This window comes from Melitaea cinxia, chromosome 3, assembly GCF_905220565.1.
Source record: "Melitaea cinxia chromosome 3, ilMelCinx1.1, whole genome shotgun sequence".
Classification (NCBI taxonomy): Eukaryota; Metazoa; Arthropoda; class Insecta; order Lepidoptera; family Nymphalidae; genus Melitaea; species Melitaea cinxia.
In genome coordinates this window covers 4,950,667-4,971,002 of record NC_059396.1, presented here as the reverse complement: position 1 = coordinate 4,971,002, position 20,336 = coordinate 4,950,667, and the positions used below count along the sequence as shown (strand labels likewise).

At 34.6% G+C, this 20,336-nt stretch overlaps 1 protein-coding gene across 1 annotated transcript; it reads right to left on the bottom strand.

The window, feature by feature from the left end:
* Positions 1-550: 550 nt before the first annotated feature.
* Positions 551-19,765, bottom strand: LOC123669324 (protein Wnt-1). Its single transcript, XM_045602933.1, has 4 exons — positions 19,668-19,765; positions 12,203-12,465; positions 2,070-2,368; positions 551-1,207 (listed from the first exon to the last, which is right to left on the bottom strand). The coding sequence occupies exons 1-4, from the start codon at positions 19,763-19,765 to the stop codon at positions 677-679; spliced, it is 1,191 nt and encodes a 396-aa protein (XP_045458889.1). The 3' UTR covers positions 551-676.
* Between the last annotated feature and the right edge of the window lie 571 nt (positions 19,766-20,336).

The window sequence follows — 20,336 nt, the reverse complement described above, 5'->3', positions numbered from 1 at the left end:
CCCAAGATGACGCTTTATGCAAATGCAGTTAAGCCACAAAATCCATTAACGACTTAAATAATTAATATAAAATTATAATTACAAGATAATTTCGCTCTTGGCTCTTACACAGTTATATACATATATTTATAACAGTTAATACGATCGTACACCTGACGCTGAACTCTATAAAATAGAAATTGTATAAAAATGTAATTTATCAATAAACGAATTTTATGGCTTTGTTAAAACATAATAATATAAATTTTCAACTTTACAATGATATTAAAAAATATCATTAAAAGTAGTCTGAGATTTCGGTCGCCCGGGTGAGTAGTCACTGAGAGAAGCGCGTCTAACAATAATAATTCATACATTCGACTGCATAAGGAAACTAACAAGTAATAAATGAATGAATAGTTGCTCATTTTTATAGTAACAGCGGATTAATGACGAATAAGGTGATAAGACAAAGACCAATAGGTAACTATTTACATAGGTCAAGATGAATAACAAGTACTGAGAGGTATGGAGACGACTTGGAAAAAGGTACTTCGGAAGAAAAATTAAATCAATTATTTACATATTTATTTCCGACGAACTTTACTGTTCAACTTCGCACTTAAGTCCAAGGTCGACACTAATTTACTTTCGATCACGTACGTGCACGCGTCATTAGGATTTAGTGTCCGCTTGTCTATAAACACGTGTGAACCACTTTTTCCGTTCGACAAAATTTACATTTGACTTCGCAGCACCAATGAAATGTGCAATTGCATCGTTCCACAACGAACATCGTATCGGTCCTGTAACCACGGCCGCAACACATAAGATCGCAGCCGTCGACACCTATGCTCGTGTCGTTACAAGCACGCCCATGCGTGCCGGGAATCCCCAGCCTTGTGTTTTTTTCACAGAAACCTGGCGATGGTTCTAGGTACACTAGGTCTTTAGTGCCCGGTGTTTTATGATCAGGATTAAGTGGACGGAGTTGGAACCTATAACGATCTCGTCGTGGAATTCTGTGCGGTGCTGCATCGTTTCGCTGTCTTAAGGGCACGTCACTCTCTGTACTTGGCATCATGACCCGTGAAGCCCCATCAAAGCGGTCTTTAAGAGCATCACCCACGGAGCGGAAACTAGGCAGCCTCATCCAGCAGGTCTTGACAGTGCAGGACCCAGACATACCATGGCACTTACATTCTTGGCGCATCTCTGTTTGCACGTGCTGTGGACAAATGATATAATTAATAATATGTCAAGAATACGTCGAATTTCTTAATTTATTCATTCGAGTGAGGGGTTTTATAGTGATATCCAAATATTTTTAAATTCCTCCGATAAGCGCCGATACTGGTGATCGATGATCACTAAAGCACACTTCATCGATAGAATCTTATGATCGAGCAAATTGTTACAAATCGAGAAGAGGTGGGTCGGTCGTCACTGCATGTGGACCGATCATAAATCATACTCTAGATTCATTCATCATTCTAAGAAGGTAGATAAATGACGCGAGGACGAAGATAGTAAATATTTTCCTATCCTCAAAAAGCACGCTTCGTAGAAAATGGTTGTCCAATTTTTTATTTTTATGTAGATGGAAGGATGCATTATACAGTCTAGTGTCTAAATATGTGTTAAACAATCGATGGAATGTTGTGAATATTCATCAGGTGGACACCCAGTGTGTTTGTCGTGACAGGAATTAACCGCGTAGGTTAATGAAGCGTTTGGGTGGCTTGAGACGCCCGACGTCCCTTTTTGATGATTTTAGGAAGGTACGGACAGCGGGTATGCAAATGTGGGTGTGCGGTGGGAGGGAGATGTGCGAGCGCAACGAATGGGTGCCTGTTGCGCAGTCCTCGTGCGATGGGCCGATCCGTTTGACGCATAATTAATTTTAGACTTAAGCGACACATCAAGTGGCTGACAATCGATCGTCACCCGTAATGTTACTAATGTAAACACGAGGCGATGACACGTCTGTTGGCCGGTACTCCAGTCGGTTTATTTAATGAATGTTTATGAGCTACTGTAAGTATCGATTGAAAGGATTGGTGATGTATGATTATTAAGTATAAACTAACCATTCTGCCAGCTTCGTTGTTGTGTAAGTTCATTTTTTCTCTAACTGTTTTGCCTCTTTCTCCTGTGTCGACGAATTCTCTGCTAAATCGAAATCCGAAGCCGATGTTATCGCTACAGCCACCCCATTTCCAGACTCGCACGTTGGCTGCGTTGGGTGCTCGGGAGCGATGTGGTGTGCGATCGACGTGTGAGTAGTCACAAGTACAGGACTCGATCGCTCCCTCTGCGCAAGCTCGGGACACGGCATGCGTCACACCGGCGCTCGTGATCGCGTATATAAACGCGGTCTCGCGACAACCTAAATCAAAGAAAAATACAAAAAATAAATAAATTATTCCTTCACAAAAGAATACATATTTTAAAAAAAGATGATGATATAAAAATAAAATTATATTGCATCCGTAAATATTCGATCGATATTAACACGGATCCAACATTGAAAAATTTGGCATTTAATATGCCATTACAATTAGCGTTCTTTGTTTGGAAAGCCATATTTTATATTAAGACAGTTTCGCAGAGTTTCGTGATAATAGACAGCTATAAACTTATAAAAAGCAGGTATCGGATCTCGCTTCTGGCATAATGTTGTTGTTTTTGTAATAATAATACTCAGTTTATAATATTTTAGCATAGGCATGTTTGACATTCACATATTTAATTAAATTTTATTATGGCTTAGGGCTAAAAGATACAAATAGGTAATACATTTGGTATCTCGACAAAATTTTACGTACATACGTATGTTTATTAAAATTAATAATTAATAAAATATATACAAGGAAAAATATATCGTTCGTATTGTCGTAGAGGTATCGTAACTTCGTAACTCTTAAATATATTCAAAAACTAGCTGACCCGGCGAACTTCGTATCGCCTTCGTAACAGTCGATTCTTTAATTTTATTATTTTTTTTTTTTAGAATTTTTCTCTCCGTAAGAACCATCCTCGTACTTCAAGGAATATTTTAAAAAAAGAATTAGCGAAATCGGTCCAACCGTTCTCGAGTTTTGCGCTTAGCAACACATTCAGCGACTCATTTTTATATTATAGATAATATTGATACAAATATCAAGTTAATATCAATTAGTGACTCGACATTAAACTTGATGAATATTGACTCAGTCTAACCTAATCTCGAGTAATTATCGAATGAACTCAATGCACGGTCACAAAAGGATCGATCCATACATTCATCTCCTGAACGAATACATAAATCCATTCTCTCATCCCGTACCGAATACTATAAATAATTAATGGCCCGGCATTAGAATCAAATACTCATAAAATACAATTAAAAGAGAGAGGGTATATCTCGACGATTGAAAATAAAAGAAGTGACTCTTACCTACCCCGGAGATTATTGATCATTACAAGCTGTAGTGGCGTGCAACGAATCACGGTAATATCGATTTTCAAGTCATGGTTGTGTCTATCGATAAAATTGTTTTCTTACGAATTTTTCTTATAAATAATAAACATTAAATTAAATTAATAATTACAAAAATATTCAGTTTGTATCAGTGTAACTTATGTGATAGAAACTAAAATATATATTTTTAGTTTTTTTTTGAATTTATTTATGCGGCAACACAAATTAATGTTAATAAATTAACTATGATATGTACGACTGAGTCATCGGCTCTCGACGTTCAAGGTTACAATTAAATTCCTCGGAGTTTAAAATCGAAAGTAGTTCGATGGCTGGCCGTTTACCTTAAGCCTAATTAAAAAAATGATCCGTTTCAATTTCTCGCAATAATCTGTTCCTGTCATAATTAAATGTTGAAAAAAAAAACAGCAGATTGTTCATTAGTCAAATTTTTCATTTTAACCAATGACAAGAATAAGAATAAGAAAATACTCAATACTTTTCTTTTAAAATATTCAAATTGTATTCGAATTTAAAGTTTCAAAGTCTAATTAAATAATTTATATTCAAACAAACATCTTTGGTGGGCTTCCATTCAAGCAATGCATGCTGATGTAAAAACGTAAGAATTAAAAATAACATGAAATTTATATTTATTATTATTTAAAATAATAATGTATGGAACGGTCTCGGAGTCCACGCCATCGTTATTAAGGACTCAATAAGCAAATGAAATCATTTTTTTATTGAGTTGTCATCGTGCACCGATATAAATTACGGTGAGCGCATACCGCCGTAGCCGGTCTCACTTTTTGTGTTTCGCTTTGGGATGTTACACAAAAGTATTTTATACAGCAATTACTTGAGACGTTCGTCCCGGAATTTTAATGTCAATTTCGCCATCATTCAATGCTCGGGGGAAATTAATTCAACTGCTACGAATACAATCCGATGTGAAGCATTCATCTTTTGTAATGAGTTGGAAAGAGATTTCTCGTTACAAAAATAGGTGTAGATCAATTATATTTGACACATATGAATAAAATGAGGCTGATCTTAACAAAGTTATGTTATCACATCTATGTTCACTAGATAAAAGAAAGAGCTTCGTAATTGCTATGATTATATGTCGCGGTATCGTTACAGATAGGTAGGTATATCGAGGTCGTATTAGTGAGTCACAGGTCAGACCCCGGGGTGTCATCGCCAGCCAGGTGGCTCAACCACGTGCGCTTCATAACACGTAGATATTCGTCGAGTGTAGATGTTTTGACGTCTTTCTGCCCGCTGTGATCTTTATTTCACTACTATTACTCTATCTCCGCTATGACATAAAATAAAATAAATAAAATAAAAAGAGCCTTTATTCAGACTTGATTTTACACAATAACTCTTAAATAATATACTATAACATAATAATAAACTTAAACCGTATTTCTACTGAACATATATAGATAACTTTAACACTTAATATTATAACATAGTGATTTCTTGAGTTTTATTTTTCGTTAATTTTTGCCTCGACAACCTTGTCTGTTTGCCTATTTTAGGCAAAGGCCTCCTCCAATTGCCTCCACATCTGTCTGTCACGAGCTTTTCTTGTCCATGTGTTACCTGCCACAGCTTTGATTTCATCGACCGCTATGACATAACGGTAAGTATTTATCTTACCAATTAGGAATAAAAATATCGACCGAAGTATCATTTTTAATTGGTCCGATATGTTTATAAACTTCTGTCTGAATGATTCACGACCAAACCTAACCCGTTTGACATGCTCGCGTGGTGATTCTTTGTTCTGTTCTAATACGAGACGAAATATTTATGTACATATAAATAATTCAATAATTTATTTCGTTGGCGTGCTCAACCATCGATTTCCACAGATAACAAAGAGGATTATCGCGATTTGCGAATAAATTGCGACGTAGAAAAATTATGACAGATGTAAAGATGTTTCATTCGTGGGACCGCATTAGTCACGGTATTAAATAAAATTTAAATTCCTTCTATGGGCTTAATTAACCACCCAAACAACGATAATCTGACACCGATCACGTATAAGCCCCTAATACAAATAACGATTAGTATCACAGTCCCATAGATCGTCAGATATATAAAGCGTTTATAATTAAGGCGCACTATTATTTTATTGAGGCAGTTCCACCGCATCAAACTGCAGTCAAATAAGAACAAACATGAGTAATGTGAATCTATAAAAGTAAATTATTATTATAACTGATAATAAAGTGCTGTCGGTGGATTATCTGTATGGATAATAAATGGTCCCGAAGTCGGTTTACAACGCGAGCAGTCGAGCACCGAGCGATAATTTCATCCCGCCGGATTGGCAGTTAAGGCGAGGCGTTGAGAATTTATAAAAGTCAAAAACTCGTAAATCCTATGAGCGATCGTTCAGCCGCTCTGTAAAATAAAACTAAATCACTGTTGACATTTGATGAACACCTGGCCTCACAGAGAAAACCATTAAATAATTCGAATTTAATGCACTAATTAAATATGTTCCCGTCCGCATTAAGTCATCACGCCGAGGTGTTTCCGAGAGATTAATTTGAAAGATTGACTTATGACGATTTCGCGCGTCGCGCTTCGTGTTTCTTATAATTTATGGCAACTCGCATTATTCAAATAGGATGAGATGTAATTACTCAAAACAACAATAAATCACCCGTTTTATAATGTGATGTTTGGCCGGTTTAGACGTCTACCTATCGAGGACGAGCGTTAACAGAGATGAAATCATTTATTACTGTTTTAAAGAATTTTACGACGATTTAATAGCATATTAGTAACAGACATAATCATGTCATTCGACTCGATTCTTAAAAAAGACAAAAAAGAAGATTTAGTGATATTTTTGCCGTGAAAGCTCGGTAAGAAAGGGGCGATAAAAAGCAATAATTCATTTTCGTTATGCTACATAAGGATGATAATTTCACACTCAGTCCTCAACCAGAGACTTCGTTGCGACAATTCAAAATTACGTCGCTCATATATCACTCATTGTGAGTGGCACAAAGAGTTCGGGGCTACCACTCGCTACCATCCAAGGTTTTAACTCCCATTCATATAAAGGACAAAGACATTTATTTTCAAACTGAGAAACGAAACACAGAAAATAAAATTAACATCAACTTCATAATTACAGATAACAAAATAATCGTTAATTTAGAGTGTTTTGTAAAAACGATATTCGCATGGGTTTTAGGGCATATTAAATTCATTCAAACCTTTTTTAATGTCACGAACTGCTATAACTTAAAACAATTCAAACTTCACAAATATAAAACGCTTATCTAATTGAGAATTAAATATTTCGTCGAGGGCATTTTATATCCGTTTTATTTTTGGTGTTGATCGTTTTACATTTTTTATCCACCCACGACGATGGAATCTCGGGGGCTACATACGAAACCTTCAAAACAGGAAATATTTTGGGAAAGGTCGTTTTGTTGGCCGAGTTACCTGCCATTAGACGCTGCGATAGGTGTAAACGTGGCTTCCGTGGAGCGTGTACGAGCAGTCGCATGCTCATCGCCAAACCGCACCGCAGGAGGCATCGCCGCGGGAATCCGGTCCATATATTTTTCTATTCTCGGGTCAACAATGACCCGTTCTATAAAGAGCGGGCCATTGTCCCGTTGTCATCATTTGTGTTAATACGATCCTTGAGGTTTACACCACAAAGAGATGAAGATGTCGCATCAACTCATCAATGGCGTGTGGACGTGTATATTAGTAATTATTCTTGTTCCATCTGGGGGGGCTTTGTCCGTCGAAACTGTAATTATGACAAGCAAACCCTATTCAAAGATTTCGGTGCTCGATGAGCTTCAGCGATTCGAAATCATATTTACGATTTTTTTTTTCTTAATGAGTTCCGTTGTATGGAGCTCCCGCCGCGATCGCTTGTCCGTTTTTATGCGTTTCTCAAATGGACGTAATTGCAATGTATTAAAAAAGTTTATCGGCAGATATTTGCGGCCGGTCTGTAATATGGGCTCGCGCGATTCGCCCGCCCTGCCTGCCCTTAATAAAGTAATATGCTCTAAATGCACACGCATATAACATAAATTATGTACAGCCTTTTGCTCTTTTTACAGATGGAAATTATTACGACGGTGGTCCGCAGTGCTATATCTGGGTTTTAATTTAGAAAAATGTTGAACAATGTTTGTAAATAGATTGTGTCGGTATTTGTATTCGCTCTAGGCGTTTCAGTTACGTCAGTCAGGTTTTAATTATTTTATTGTCTGCTCCGTTGTTCTCGTACTTAACTAAAAAAATACTGACTGTTGAGTACTGGCCGGTCTCGCATTAATGAACTTTATCACCTTAATTGTATCTGTCTTAGCCATTTAATTGTTGTACTGACTTAAACGAGACAGAGCTAATCGTTCGACTCTAAAATGGTTTTGTCAATGAACAGGTTCATTGAAGTCTCTGAATCGTCTCTACGCCGCCGGCTACCGACGATAGAACCCGTTTTTTATTCGTTCGATAAAAGTTAATGTTATGTAAACATATGAATTTATTTGCTATTTGTTACCAATTTACAATTAATGAATATATTTATAATGATCTCCATCTTATCTGTAGGTGATTTGAGAACATAATATATCGTATTAACTTTAATTTGGAGCGACCTTCCCTCGACCTCGTCCTCCGCAATATATTTTTCGAAGATCGTAGCAATACTAATGATTTTGCTTAATTTGGTGATGTTTCACGTGCTTAGCACAAATATTTGTGTCGACTTATTTTTTACCTAATTATTTGAACCTGTCCAATATTCTCATGTTCTGTTTGTTTTTAAATGTATCTATATTCCATTCGAACTCTTTGCTTGGAGAGTAATTTTTAAAATAAATTTAGCTGAGAGTGAAGTGCAAGTTAATAGAGACATCATTTACAGAAAGCGTTTGCACGTTTCATTAACGTAAGAAGCAAGGGGTCAATAACCGTGGCGCACGCACGAACAGTCATACACACATATATACCAGTAACGTCGAATTCAAAATGAGATCGAATTAGGCCGAGATATGGAGGCGAACGCTTTTAATTCTCAAGATAACCCCCTCGACGCCGCCTGACCCCAAGGAAAGCTTATAATCTAATTCTATTTTGATCCAACAAAAATGTTACGTTCGGTCTCAATCGCGTTTATTTTTGTTTGTTATAAAAAGCTGAGATAGTTTTGATTAACAATGAGACTTCTTTTTTGCTTAAAACGAATAATGTGAAGTAAGGACCAGATGTTCGCAGTTCGCAGGCTCATAATAAGGCATATCGCGCACAAAACATCGAAATCGGACACCGGAGATAGGGCAGCCCTGATTTCATGAGCAAATTTATTTTTACATTTGCGAAATTCATGTACAATCTATAATCAAACTTATGACGCTTGTAATAGGGTATTCAAAAGGTAATGTTTGCGTTTAAAAAACGTACCAAATCTTGTTATGAACATTTTAATTTTCGTAAGTGCACCTTTTATAAATTTAATCTCGCCTCTTTATTATAGCCTCCTAACCAATACGGCATGTTCGCCAGCTACAGCACGATACTTTTTCTATAAATTATCATTTACATGTTTACAGTGCAGTCTTATTTGTTGATTTTTATCTTGAAATCGATAATATCTCCATTCACATCGGCTTAATGGGAATCTATACTAATTCTATTGTGTGTAGCGTTTTTAAAAATGGAACACTTTTTCTTTCTTTTTTCTTTTTTTCAAATTTATCACAGCGAATAATTTTTAAAACAGTATTACGTTCAATTCAAAAATCAAAACATTTTTTCTTATATCGGGACTTGAGACAGTGTCGCCGTCCATTAGAAACTAATTAAATCGTTTAACGTGAAGTATTCGAAATGAATTCATAATAGGATAAATAAAAAGGCCATCGACAAACAGGATTGAGTACGTCACTCGGACGCATGTAATTGATCCTGTATGCTTTATCTTGATGAACCCTTTATAGGTGCCCCTGGCGCGCTACCCTCCCGGTGAATACAGATAACATCTCTTAAAAGGGTTGCCAACTAAAGATATCACTTAATTTGTAGCCATTCTTTGTAACTCGGATTAGGGGCTTGTTGTCAAAAATCTTTTTGTACGGGACTTTTTTAATACCAACCCTATGTTGGATTGAAAATTTTCGATCTTGTTTTAAAACGTCTCAATGTATCGATATCTGCTTTCTTGATATATTTAAGATATTTAGAGATTATCTCCTTAAGTTCTTTTTAATGTTTAGCTTTTTTTCATTTGTTTGGGACAAAATTGAGACAAACGAATGACGCGTGTTCTCATATTCACTATTTAAGCTCCTTGTTTTTTTTTATCTTTGCCAAAAGGATAATCGGAGCTCAGGCATTAACTTGTCAGTCTTTATCAAAATTTATTCGTATTTAAATTCATAATAAACAATTTATAAAACTAAAATTTTATGTTTATTGCGGCAATACGCGCTGTAGTAGGTAAAGGCAACAAGCAATATTCTGAATACATTATTATGAAATTAAAATCGTCTTAGTCTTGAGTTCTTTTGACTACATCGTTAAATACTTCTTTTTCTTTATAGTTTATTTCATTGTGAATATTCCTATAGTCGACGTATATTTTAATTTTTATAACATATCGTAGGTTACATTACACACGCTATATATTAAATTACCCTTATATTTTTTTCCAATCCTAGTGCTATTTTAATAATAGGTTGATGAAAAAAGGGTCGTTTCTTATTTTCTTAGAGAAAAGTTGTTATAATTTTTTTTTTGTTGTATTGTTTGTAACTGACTGACTTTAATACTATGAAAAGATGACGTTTTAAAAATGAATATAAAAAGCAAAAAAACAGTTTCTTTTCATTTGTTTTTTAGTTAGCCAAAATGGGTGAATCCAAATAAAAAATTCGGTACATTTTTAAGTTTTACTTTAAGAAAAGGGAAAATACGAACAACTCAAGCTACGAAAATACTTTTTGACGTTTATGGACCTATGCAGTGTCAGTAAGAGTTAGCACAAAAAAAATTGGTTTAAGCGTTATCAGGCAGGAAATTTTAATATCAAAGATGCATTTCGCTCTGGTCGCCAAGTTAATTACGAATAAACGTGACGACACTTTTGAAAAAGTTTAGCTAGATCGACATTTGAGTAGTTAGTATATAGCTGAAGATCTGAGAATTGACCATAAAACAGTTTTGAAGAAGGCTGGCTACAACAAACCTCGATATATGGGTGCCACATGAACTTACTGACAGAACTAACTTACTTTAACTGAGGTAGGGCACGGCAGGAATTTCCTACTCAAAATATAAAGCAACCTGACTGGGATAGTACCTCGACCTTACAGAAGACCACAGTTAAATAATACTTTTTTTCAAGCAGTATTGTGTTCCTGTTGGTGAGTAAGAGCTCCTGAGCGGGGGGGTATTGGGTCGGTAACGCGCTTGCGATGCTTCTGGTGTTGCAGGCGTCTATAAGCTACAGTAATCGCTTAACATCAGGTGAGACGTACGCTTGTTTGCCGACTTAGTTATATAAAAAAAAAGAAATCTAATGGACCGCGTACACATTTGCGATTCTCTCTTGAGACGTAATGATATCGAATCATTTTTTTAAAGGGTTGATCGCTGGTGGAATGGAAACATGCCGTGTGGTGTCGGCCGAGTAAAATACCACCACACCCTTTCTTCCCGTGGGGGTCGTAAAAGGCGACCGAGGGATAAACCTGGCTCGAAATCATCAGGGTCCTGGAGAAGGAAAACTTCATTTGAGACCCGGAATGGGGTCTCCGTCAACCAAAATGCGAAAGACTCCTGCAGCCGAACTGGCTCCACACCTATCGACTCGTCGTTCCTGTGGGCTTAGCCAGTGAGGTCGAGAGGGTGGCGCAGAGCTTATGCAACCCTGCGTTTTCCTGAAGAGTGTCCTAGGCGACACAGTGTCTGTCTGACACTGTCTAAATCGTCTGCAATAGACGGACTACGACCAATGACATGATCGCTGGTGACGAAAAGTGGATCACCTATGATAAGAATATACAAAAGAGATCGTAGTCAAAGGTCGGTCAAGCTGCACAGACTATCGAGAAACCCGAGTTGACTCGCAAAAATTACGCGTAGTGTAAAGTTGACATCAAAAGAGGGCTGTCAAAATGACTCGTCACGGTTTTTTAATGAGAGGTCCCAAAATTTCAACTGCAACGCAATCCTGTCACTACCTACGAGATGGTGGCAAGTGATCAAACAAAATGGTACATATTATTATTGACGACGCGTTAGCGCAGCGGTCATAGCACTGGCTGTTACGCTAGCGGTCGACCATATAGATGTTGGTCGTGGTCTGGGCGTTGTGTTTGTGTATTGTATGTGTTTCCGGACCTCCAACACAGGAGAAAATCCTACTGGGGGATCCGTTGAGTGTGAAGCGTTTATTATTATTATTATTATTATTATTATTATTATTAATGTAAGTAAATTAAAATCTCACCTTGAATTTCTATATAAAACACGAAAATACTTTGTCCCAGACCTGATATTAATTAAGCAACTAAATGACTTTTTTAAATGATGTAAAAGAATAATAATAATAATTTAGAACTGTATTCTACGTCAAATTCATAATTAAATTCTCAGGCTTTATCTCGAATAATTTAAAATATTAAGCAAAGAAGAAAAACAGAGACAAAGACTAAAAATGTTTAAAAAAAAAAAAACAAAAAAACTAACCTCTGTCAACAATTTTTCCAAATAAATTTTTGCCACGCAGAAAGTTCCGCGTGGAGCAGTTCCATCTTCTATATTTGAACTGGTGTTGACACTCCAATACCGCCATGTTAGCACCCTTGGCCACAGCGGCTAGAACGCCAGGGTTCTCGCGCGCCAGGCGCCGCTGTTTTCTCCTCAACGTGGCGTGCACTGCTGGGTCCATGTACAAGACACCAGGCGACACTGGCGAAAGACTGTTCGGCTCACCGGCCTTTGCTATACCCCTGTTAAAATAAATATATTTATTTATAAGGGTGATTTTTATGGGCACGTATTTAAAAAATGCAATGTGTTAGTTCACCTTGATGATAATTACAACAAAAAAAATTTACAACTATATGTATAGAATATTTATATTTTGCCAACAATAATCAAAATAGATCAAGGTGTCAAGACGTATAAAAAATATGATAGTAAATTAAATAAAAGTCTGATAAAATGTATTCTATACGTTCTTGTTAAATTTTATTTTTTTCAGCATCGCGAAAGACAATGCCAAACATCAACGAACGTACCCTGAGAACTTTGTAAAAAATAAAACAAATATCCCGAACGCCACTTAAGGCAATGGGTGCAACTCGAAATGAAATGCTCATTTGGGACGGTAAAGACAACAAACAATTGACGACCGAACTGTCAATCTGCAGACGTTTAGATAAATATTTGCGTCGCGCATTAATCCTCGAGGGCTGAGTGAGTAAACACGAGACGAGAGCGATCGACATCCCGGCCTGTTGACTCGGCCTCGGAACTGCTACGGCTCACCTAATGTGTGCATACCCACGGCGACTCGCTTCGAAATCAACTAAAACCACGTACATTGCTCGCGAAGCTGTCTTAAAATAAACTCTTTTGTTTGGTAACATGAGATGTATACCCTTTAATCGATTAAAAACTGTATGGTATCCGAGATAAGTTACATATTAAAAGGCAGGGCTCACAAAAAACGAGGCCCTGAGAGTTGGAAATCGTATTACTTCTCTATTTGCGTTTCTTTGTAGTCAAGTGTTACGTAAATATGAATGTGTTCGTCGGAAAGTCTCATTTCCTTCGAAAACTCGTGGAGACGACGCGACGTTTGTTCGTGTTCTTGAAACTATGATGTGTTTTAGTTTACATACTTTGAGAGTGACCGACATAGACGAGGAATGAAATAATTAAATAGTTTTCGATGAACTTTAACTACATTATTCAAAACAACTATATCAATAGACCAGTAAGAACACGTGCTAATGACTACCTACTCAATATAAACACTTCATTGAAACAATTCAAGTTTATTGATAGAAAAAGGTCACCTCAAAAAAACTCTTGATATGTGCCACACTGAACGTGTTAATTTAATTAGCAGAAACAATGCCAAGGATGTCCATATATGTGTCCGTTAAGTTACACTTGTCACGTTGGTAGGAAATCAAATACGAGACACGAGGACTAAAGGAAAAATAATGAATAGCTTTCACGAGCAAGCGCTATATTTGTACAGCGATAAAGACTGTGTGAATGTGTCAAAATAACAAATATTGTCTTTTCTCGACAAGTCTCGTTGTTCAACAACGTTCACACTAATGAAACTGTGACAGGTTGTGCGTTTAGTTGACGATAAACTTTACATATTACGGAAACTAATGAGAAAAGCTCATATATAACGAAAGCATTAATACTTGGTTTAATAAATATCTATTTTCTTCACACGACTTTAATTTTATCATATACTGTATTATATTATAATACCGGTAAGTAACTATAAATAAGATTATATGGATTAATAAATAGTTCATTAATTGTAAATTGAATTAACTTAGATATTAATCGTAAATGTAATTATACTTCTCATTACTATAAACGCTACTCTTTGAGCTTATAAAAAAAATCTTTCAATAATAAATAATTATCTATACGTTTTTTATTTGATTCAACAAGAATTTGAAAAGAAAAAATATTTGAATATATACGGTAATGAAAAAAGATTTAATCGACATCGTTCCAAAGATTTTAATAATAACTACGCACCTACTCCTGATTTTTTATACTTACCTTTAAATTTCTAGCTCAAAATTGTGATAATGTATCAGTAACAATTTTACACGTACGATGGCCATCCTAAGTACCCGCCATTTGTACTAATATTACTTAAAAAAAAATTAAGAAATTAAGCGAATAATGAGTTTTGAGGTTCCCTGTTTGGAGATGCGTTCAGGAAGATGCTTGTTACGTGTTGTAATTATTAAATAACTAAAACTCGATTTGGCTATAAATATGTTCTGCGTTTCCTCACGACGATATTCGTAATTAGTTGGTATGTCTCCATCCTAAATACCTTTACAGTAATTAGGTTTCTCTTTCGTTTAAGTACATTCGGCACCTTTAATGTTTAATTGATGTTTGTAATCAATATCGTTAATTCTTAACGACGTTTTAATACACATAAAATAACTATAACATATAATTTGCAATCATTCTGCGTTATAAATTTAATAAGATATGTGAGTAAATTTTTATTACAATAATAATTATCGTTAACTAAACATAAAATTTTTTATACAATGTATAAAAATGTAAAAGGTTTAACTTCCATTTAGAATGTACAATTTTTTCCCATTTAAGCGTAGGTGGCATCAAGATTCGTACTGATACAGAATAAGAATAAGTGTCTTAATGTTTGATTTGTTGGTTTCTTACGAGGCGTTAAAGTATGGCGTCTGTTTGACCAATAAAGTATGACCCTCAAACTCGTGTTGAAAATGTTAATGTTTTCTTTTACCAATCAACGAGAAATTACGTATTTTGTTCGTATTTAATTATTTTTTATTAATATTTAGGGACTCAGCGGCTTAAATATTAATATTATTCTTTATTTATGCAATGTGGGCGCTTTTACAAAAAAAAAAAAAAAAAAATACAAATTATGGATATTAATATAAAAATTACACTTATGTGTAAAGTAAACTTAAACAGCTCCTCCTCAAACAATGTCCCACTGCTGCATTATAATCACTTACAAGTTCTTAATTCGTACATACCCTGCTCGTGTTAGAACTTATTCTATAACCCTAAGCCACTAGTGTCATTGTATGATTTCCTTATGAGGAGTACGTATCACTTTATAAAATTAATATAACAATCGTGACCGACAGCTTTACGAGCCTTCTAAAGCACGATGATATCAACAGAGACCGAAATCCTTTACCAGAAACAAGTATTGGTAATCAAATATCTGTTCCAAGTGGAAGTCAGAACGATTGCAGTTGTTAATTTAAACATACTCTTAGTTTTCATATAGATAAAGTATACCTACATTTACGACACATATTATATACGATACTAATTCATTTATTTACATCTTATTATAAACAATAAGTACATAATCGAGGCTGGCTTAATTGAGGGCTGAGTTATGGTTAATGAGCAGTACAATGTACTAATTATCCAATTCATCAAGACAACCCATGAAAGGTATATTTTTTTAGTAACGAGTGGGGCAAACAAGCCGACATATTATTATGCAAAAATATCTACCATCACTCGTGCGGCCGATGGACATCTGCAACATTAGAAGAATTAGGGATGCTTTGTCTGTGTACTATTGTATAACATAGTTTAATATTTTAGTAGATTTTTTTTTATATTTGATGACAAGTACATTTGAACTGAGTTCTCGTTAAGATGGTGTAACGTTATCAGTGATATCATGACGCCAGCACGCGATTTTAAGCGTAATGCAATATCCTCGACGTGAGATGAATAACAATTAGCAAAGGTGTGGCTTTTTTATATATGTATTTTATTTGTGCTGTCGTTCGCTTCTGCCGCTTAATAGATGTGTGTTTTTAATACAATAAAAAATTTGTCTTTGTAAAATGTATTTATAAAAAGAATACTTTGTCAGAATTATTAATTATTACAATTATCTTTTGCTTATTTTATAATTTTTCTATTATAATTTGCATAATTTTGCTAGTGTTAGTATCGTTAAATGTATATAAAATGAAAAGTTGAGGTTTTAAGCCCGGCCCAGCGTGATTGATACTTTAACATATTTTTTTAAGTTTATCTCATTTATTCTTGTCTATAAAGGCTGGACTATAATATCTCTATCTCTTAACTGAGGTAGGACACAGCAGGAATTTCCTGCTCAAAATATGGAGCAGCCCGACTGGGGTAGTACCTCGACCTTACAGGAGATCACAGCAAAATAATACTGTTTTCAAGCAGTATTGTGTTTCTGTTGGTGAGTAAGATGACCAGAGCTCCTGGGGGGATTGGGGATTGGGTCGGCAACGCGCTTGCGATACTTCTGGTATTGCAGGCGTCTATAAGCTACGGTAATCGCTTACCATCAGGTGAGCCGTACGCTTGTTTGCCGACCCAGTGTTTTTTATGAATATATAATAAATATATATATATATATATATATATATATTTGGCAACACAAATTCTTATTTAACCATCCGTTGGCGCAGCGGTCCTGCTGGCTGTTGTACTGGCGATTGCGGGTTTGACGATTGACGGTTTGTTGTGCTGTGTGTGTTTTCAGATCTCCAACAGAGGAATAAATCCTTTTAGAGGTCTATTAGTAACATTTTGATAATTTTTTTCTTACAAGTAGGATTACTTTAAATTAATATGTATTTATTTCAAAAAAGTTTTTGATGAGAGATATATACCTACCGACGGAGATGTTACGTTATTGATAATGAAGAGATTTTAACTATAATTAGTTTATAAGAACATAAAATATATTCTCTAGTAGATATAAAAAGTCTGGACCCAAAGTAGAGTGTAATACTAATTAGATGATTAAACAAACAGACGAGCAATATTTATTTAATGCAATGCGCACGCGCCGCTGTGTCTCACTGATAGTAAGTGATAAGTCACTTTTATATTACTTTGAATTTTTAGAAGAGACAAAAAATATATTCATTATTTTTGTCATTATGACTACTGTAGCTAAGTTAATACTGTGTCATAATTTGTTACTTGTGACTACTTCAGCTATATTATTATTGTGTCATAATTTACTATGAATATACATTTATTCTTAACTTATTATTATTCAAATGTTACTAATATATATTATGATTTCAAATAAAAATGAGTTGAACGGAACGCGTCGCAATAGTCACTGTAATTATATCTACCTACCGTAAGCGGTCGCGGGTTCAACCTGACTCATGACAATTGTTTGTGTAGGATATAAAGATATTTATCATGGTCTGGATATTTGTTCGTATTGTGTTTACATAATTTCAACCTACTGAGGACTACTCAATGCAAAGGATTCATTTATTTAATTTAGTTACAACTGTTTTTTTTTTCTCTTGCTGTCACATAAATAAAATAAATTTAATTTTAAGAATAACATTATAAATTAAAATTAATATAAAATAACTCTCAAATATAATTTATTAGTTGTATTAAGAATTTAAAACTAAATGTCAAGCTTTTAACATCTTAGCATTTAATCATTATCGTTGAACACAGCGCTTCTGTTGATTGATTACAGATTACCGACGGCGTAATAATTTTAGTGTTCAGTCATATTAATATTGATAATAAATTTAAAAAATATACATAAATGATAATAAATTAATTTTTAATATTATAAATGTCTCAATATTAGGATGACTTTATTTCAGATGTCAGGTATTATTGAATTTATTGAGCATCCGCCAACCCGCAGTGAAGCAGCGTGGTGGATTAAGCTCCGATCCTTATCTTACAAGGAAAAAAAAGGCCTATGCCGGGCAGTGGGATTTTACAGGCTAAAGTAGATACGTAATAGAAGACGAAGTTTATTTCCGCCGGTAAGATTTTTGTTATTAAAAAAATATTTATTGTAAGAAAAATTTGTACCTTAAGACTAACGATGAAAATTTTTCATCCTTCGTATTATTAAGTACATTATATTTTATACTACTAAAATAAACTGTTTAAGACTACTCTTTATTAATTTATGGTAAAAATACCCCATATCTTAATAATTAATTTTACATTATGATCAACCTTAATTTTCCACATCAAATAACTTAATGTTACAATAAAAATTTTAATGCATGTAATTAAATGTTTATCTTCACATTAAATTAGGCAATGAATATAAAATATATATTAACCAAATATATATAAAATAAATTAACTTTGATTGCAAATTAAAAATTATACTTTACAAATAACGAATTTAATAATTTATTAACTAATTATTAATTATAAAATTTTGTTAATTATAAATAATCTTCAAAATTAATTCAATTTATATTTGTTTATTTTAAAAGTAAACATTTGAATTTGTGTTACATTTTTTTCAATACTTCTTCTTCAATTGCAAGCATCCCTTTTATATTATCTACATATTCTTATTGTTATTCTTTTGTTTTGTCTGTTGTACCATGATATTTCCGTCACTGTCAAAATACAGAAGGCGACTTTGCTTGACTCAGCTAGGACTGTCTACGATATTTAGCTTACCACCATAATTTTATTTTTATTTATAGTACCTATACCTACTTATAATTAGTAGACATTGAAGTATTAATTTTCTAATAACATTTTCTTAAAGGTTACATTATGTTCATACTCATTTATAAAGTACCTAATTCAAATTTGTACGATTCTAATAGACCTTGAACTCTGTGCGTTAGAGATTAAGGTTGCCGCATACCAGAAGCCGGGCGATAGTGTGTGCAAATACAGTTTTGACGTCCGTCACAAGTCAAGCTGGCGACAGCTTAGTTTTAGTGACACTTCATTACATTCTTATTACATACGTAAAGAATAAAACTAAAAATCCACATTAATTTGGCTTAAATTAAACACACGGAAATTAATAATGGTAAAATAAAAGATTAATTATTATTAATAATGCGAAAATTTATCTATTAATGATTTAGAATTATACTTTTAAATCTCTTAAAATAAATATGAAAAACTATAATAATTTGTGTATGTCGTGACGTTTCGAGGAACATAATCCGACATACTTTATTTATAGCGCAATAATTCAAATAATGATCGTAAGACGCAAGTTTTAGGACGCATCAGGTTTAACGGCACCATTAGCGTCATCGCGCGCGTGTGTTTACGCGTTTTTAACGATTTGCTAATTATTTCTCCCCTACAGACAATATTCGTACCGGTAAACAATGTATTATCGCATAATCGAGTCCATTTCATAACATAATGATAATGACAATAAAAATGAAGGCTATAACTAAAATAGTTAAATTTTTCAGTGTGTAGTGACACTTCAATTTTATTTCGAATTACGTTTGACATATTAATGTATTATTCAAAAACTTTAACTATAAGTTATAGCTTTATTAACTGAGTCAAATGAATAGCTTGACGATCTTGACTTTTCCTGATTTGTAACTGTTATTTTACTTGAAATAAAAAGATATTAAAAACCAATTTTTCATCTTACCACCACATGCTGCCCCGTCCTCTCCTCGGCTTGTTGGCAGCATCACAATGGAAACACAAAAACGTAAGCACAAGTAAACACATCCATTCAATCTTCATTTCGATGGGCGTACCCGCAAGACCGATGCCGGTCACCGCACGATACAGTCTGACGACCGCCGGTAAGACTGCCGAGGCGGAGTCGTATGGAGGGAGGTTTACCTGCGCTTGCCCGCCCGATTGCCTGTTCATGTTTTTTTTAACCATTATGCAATTAGATAATGGATTAACATTAACATGGACGCTGCTTTGTTTTTCATTCATAAGTCTAGCGACGGTGTCGCTTACGACGTTTCGTTATCTTTATAACGTTTTGTGAATGATGGCTGTTTCGTTTTACGGGATATTTTTGTTTAAAGTTAACGTTCAGTGTTTAAACCTATTCATTAATTAGAAAATTAATAAGTTTTCAATCGTAATGACTTTTTATTATTTTACGAATATTACTGCAACTATTATTTTAAATACTGGTAAAATCTCTGTATGAAATTACCTACTCTTAAATTAAACTGACGACGCTTCGGCGCAGCGGTCATAGCACTGGCTGTTACGTTAGCGGTCGCGGGTTCAATTCCCGCTCACGAAAGACATTTGTATCGACCATATAGATGTTTTTGAGGTCTGGGCGTTG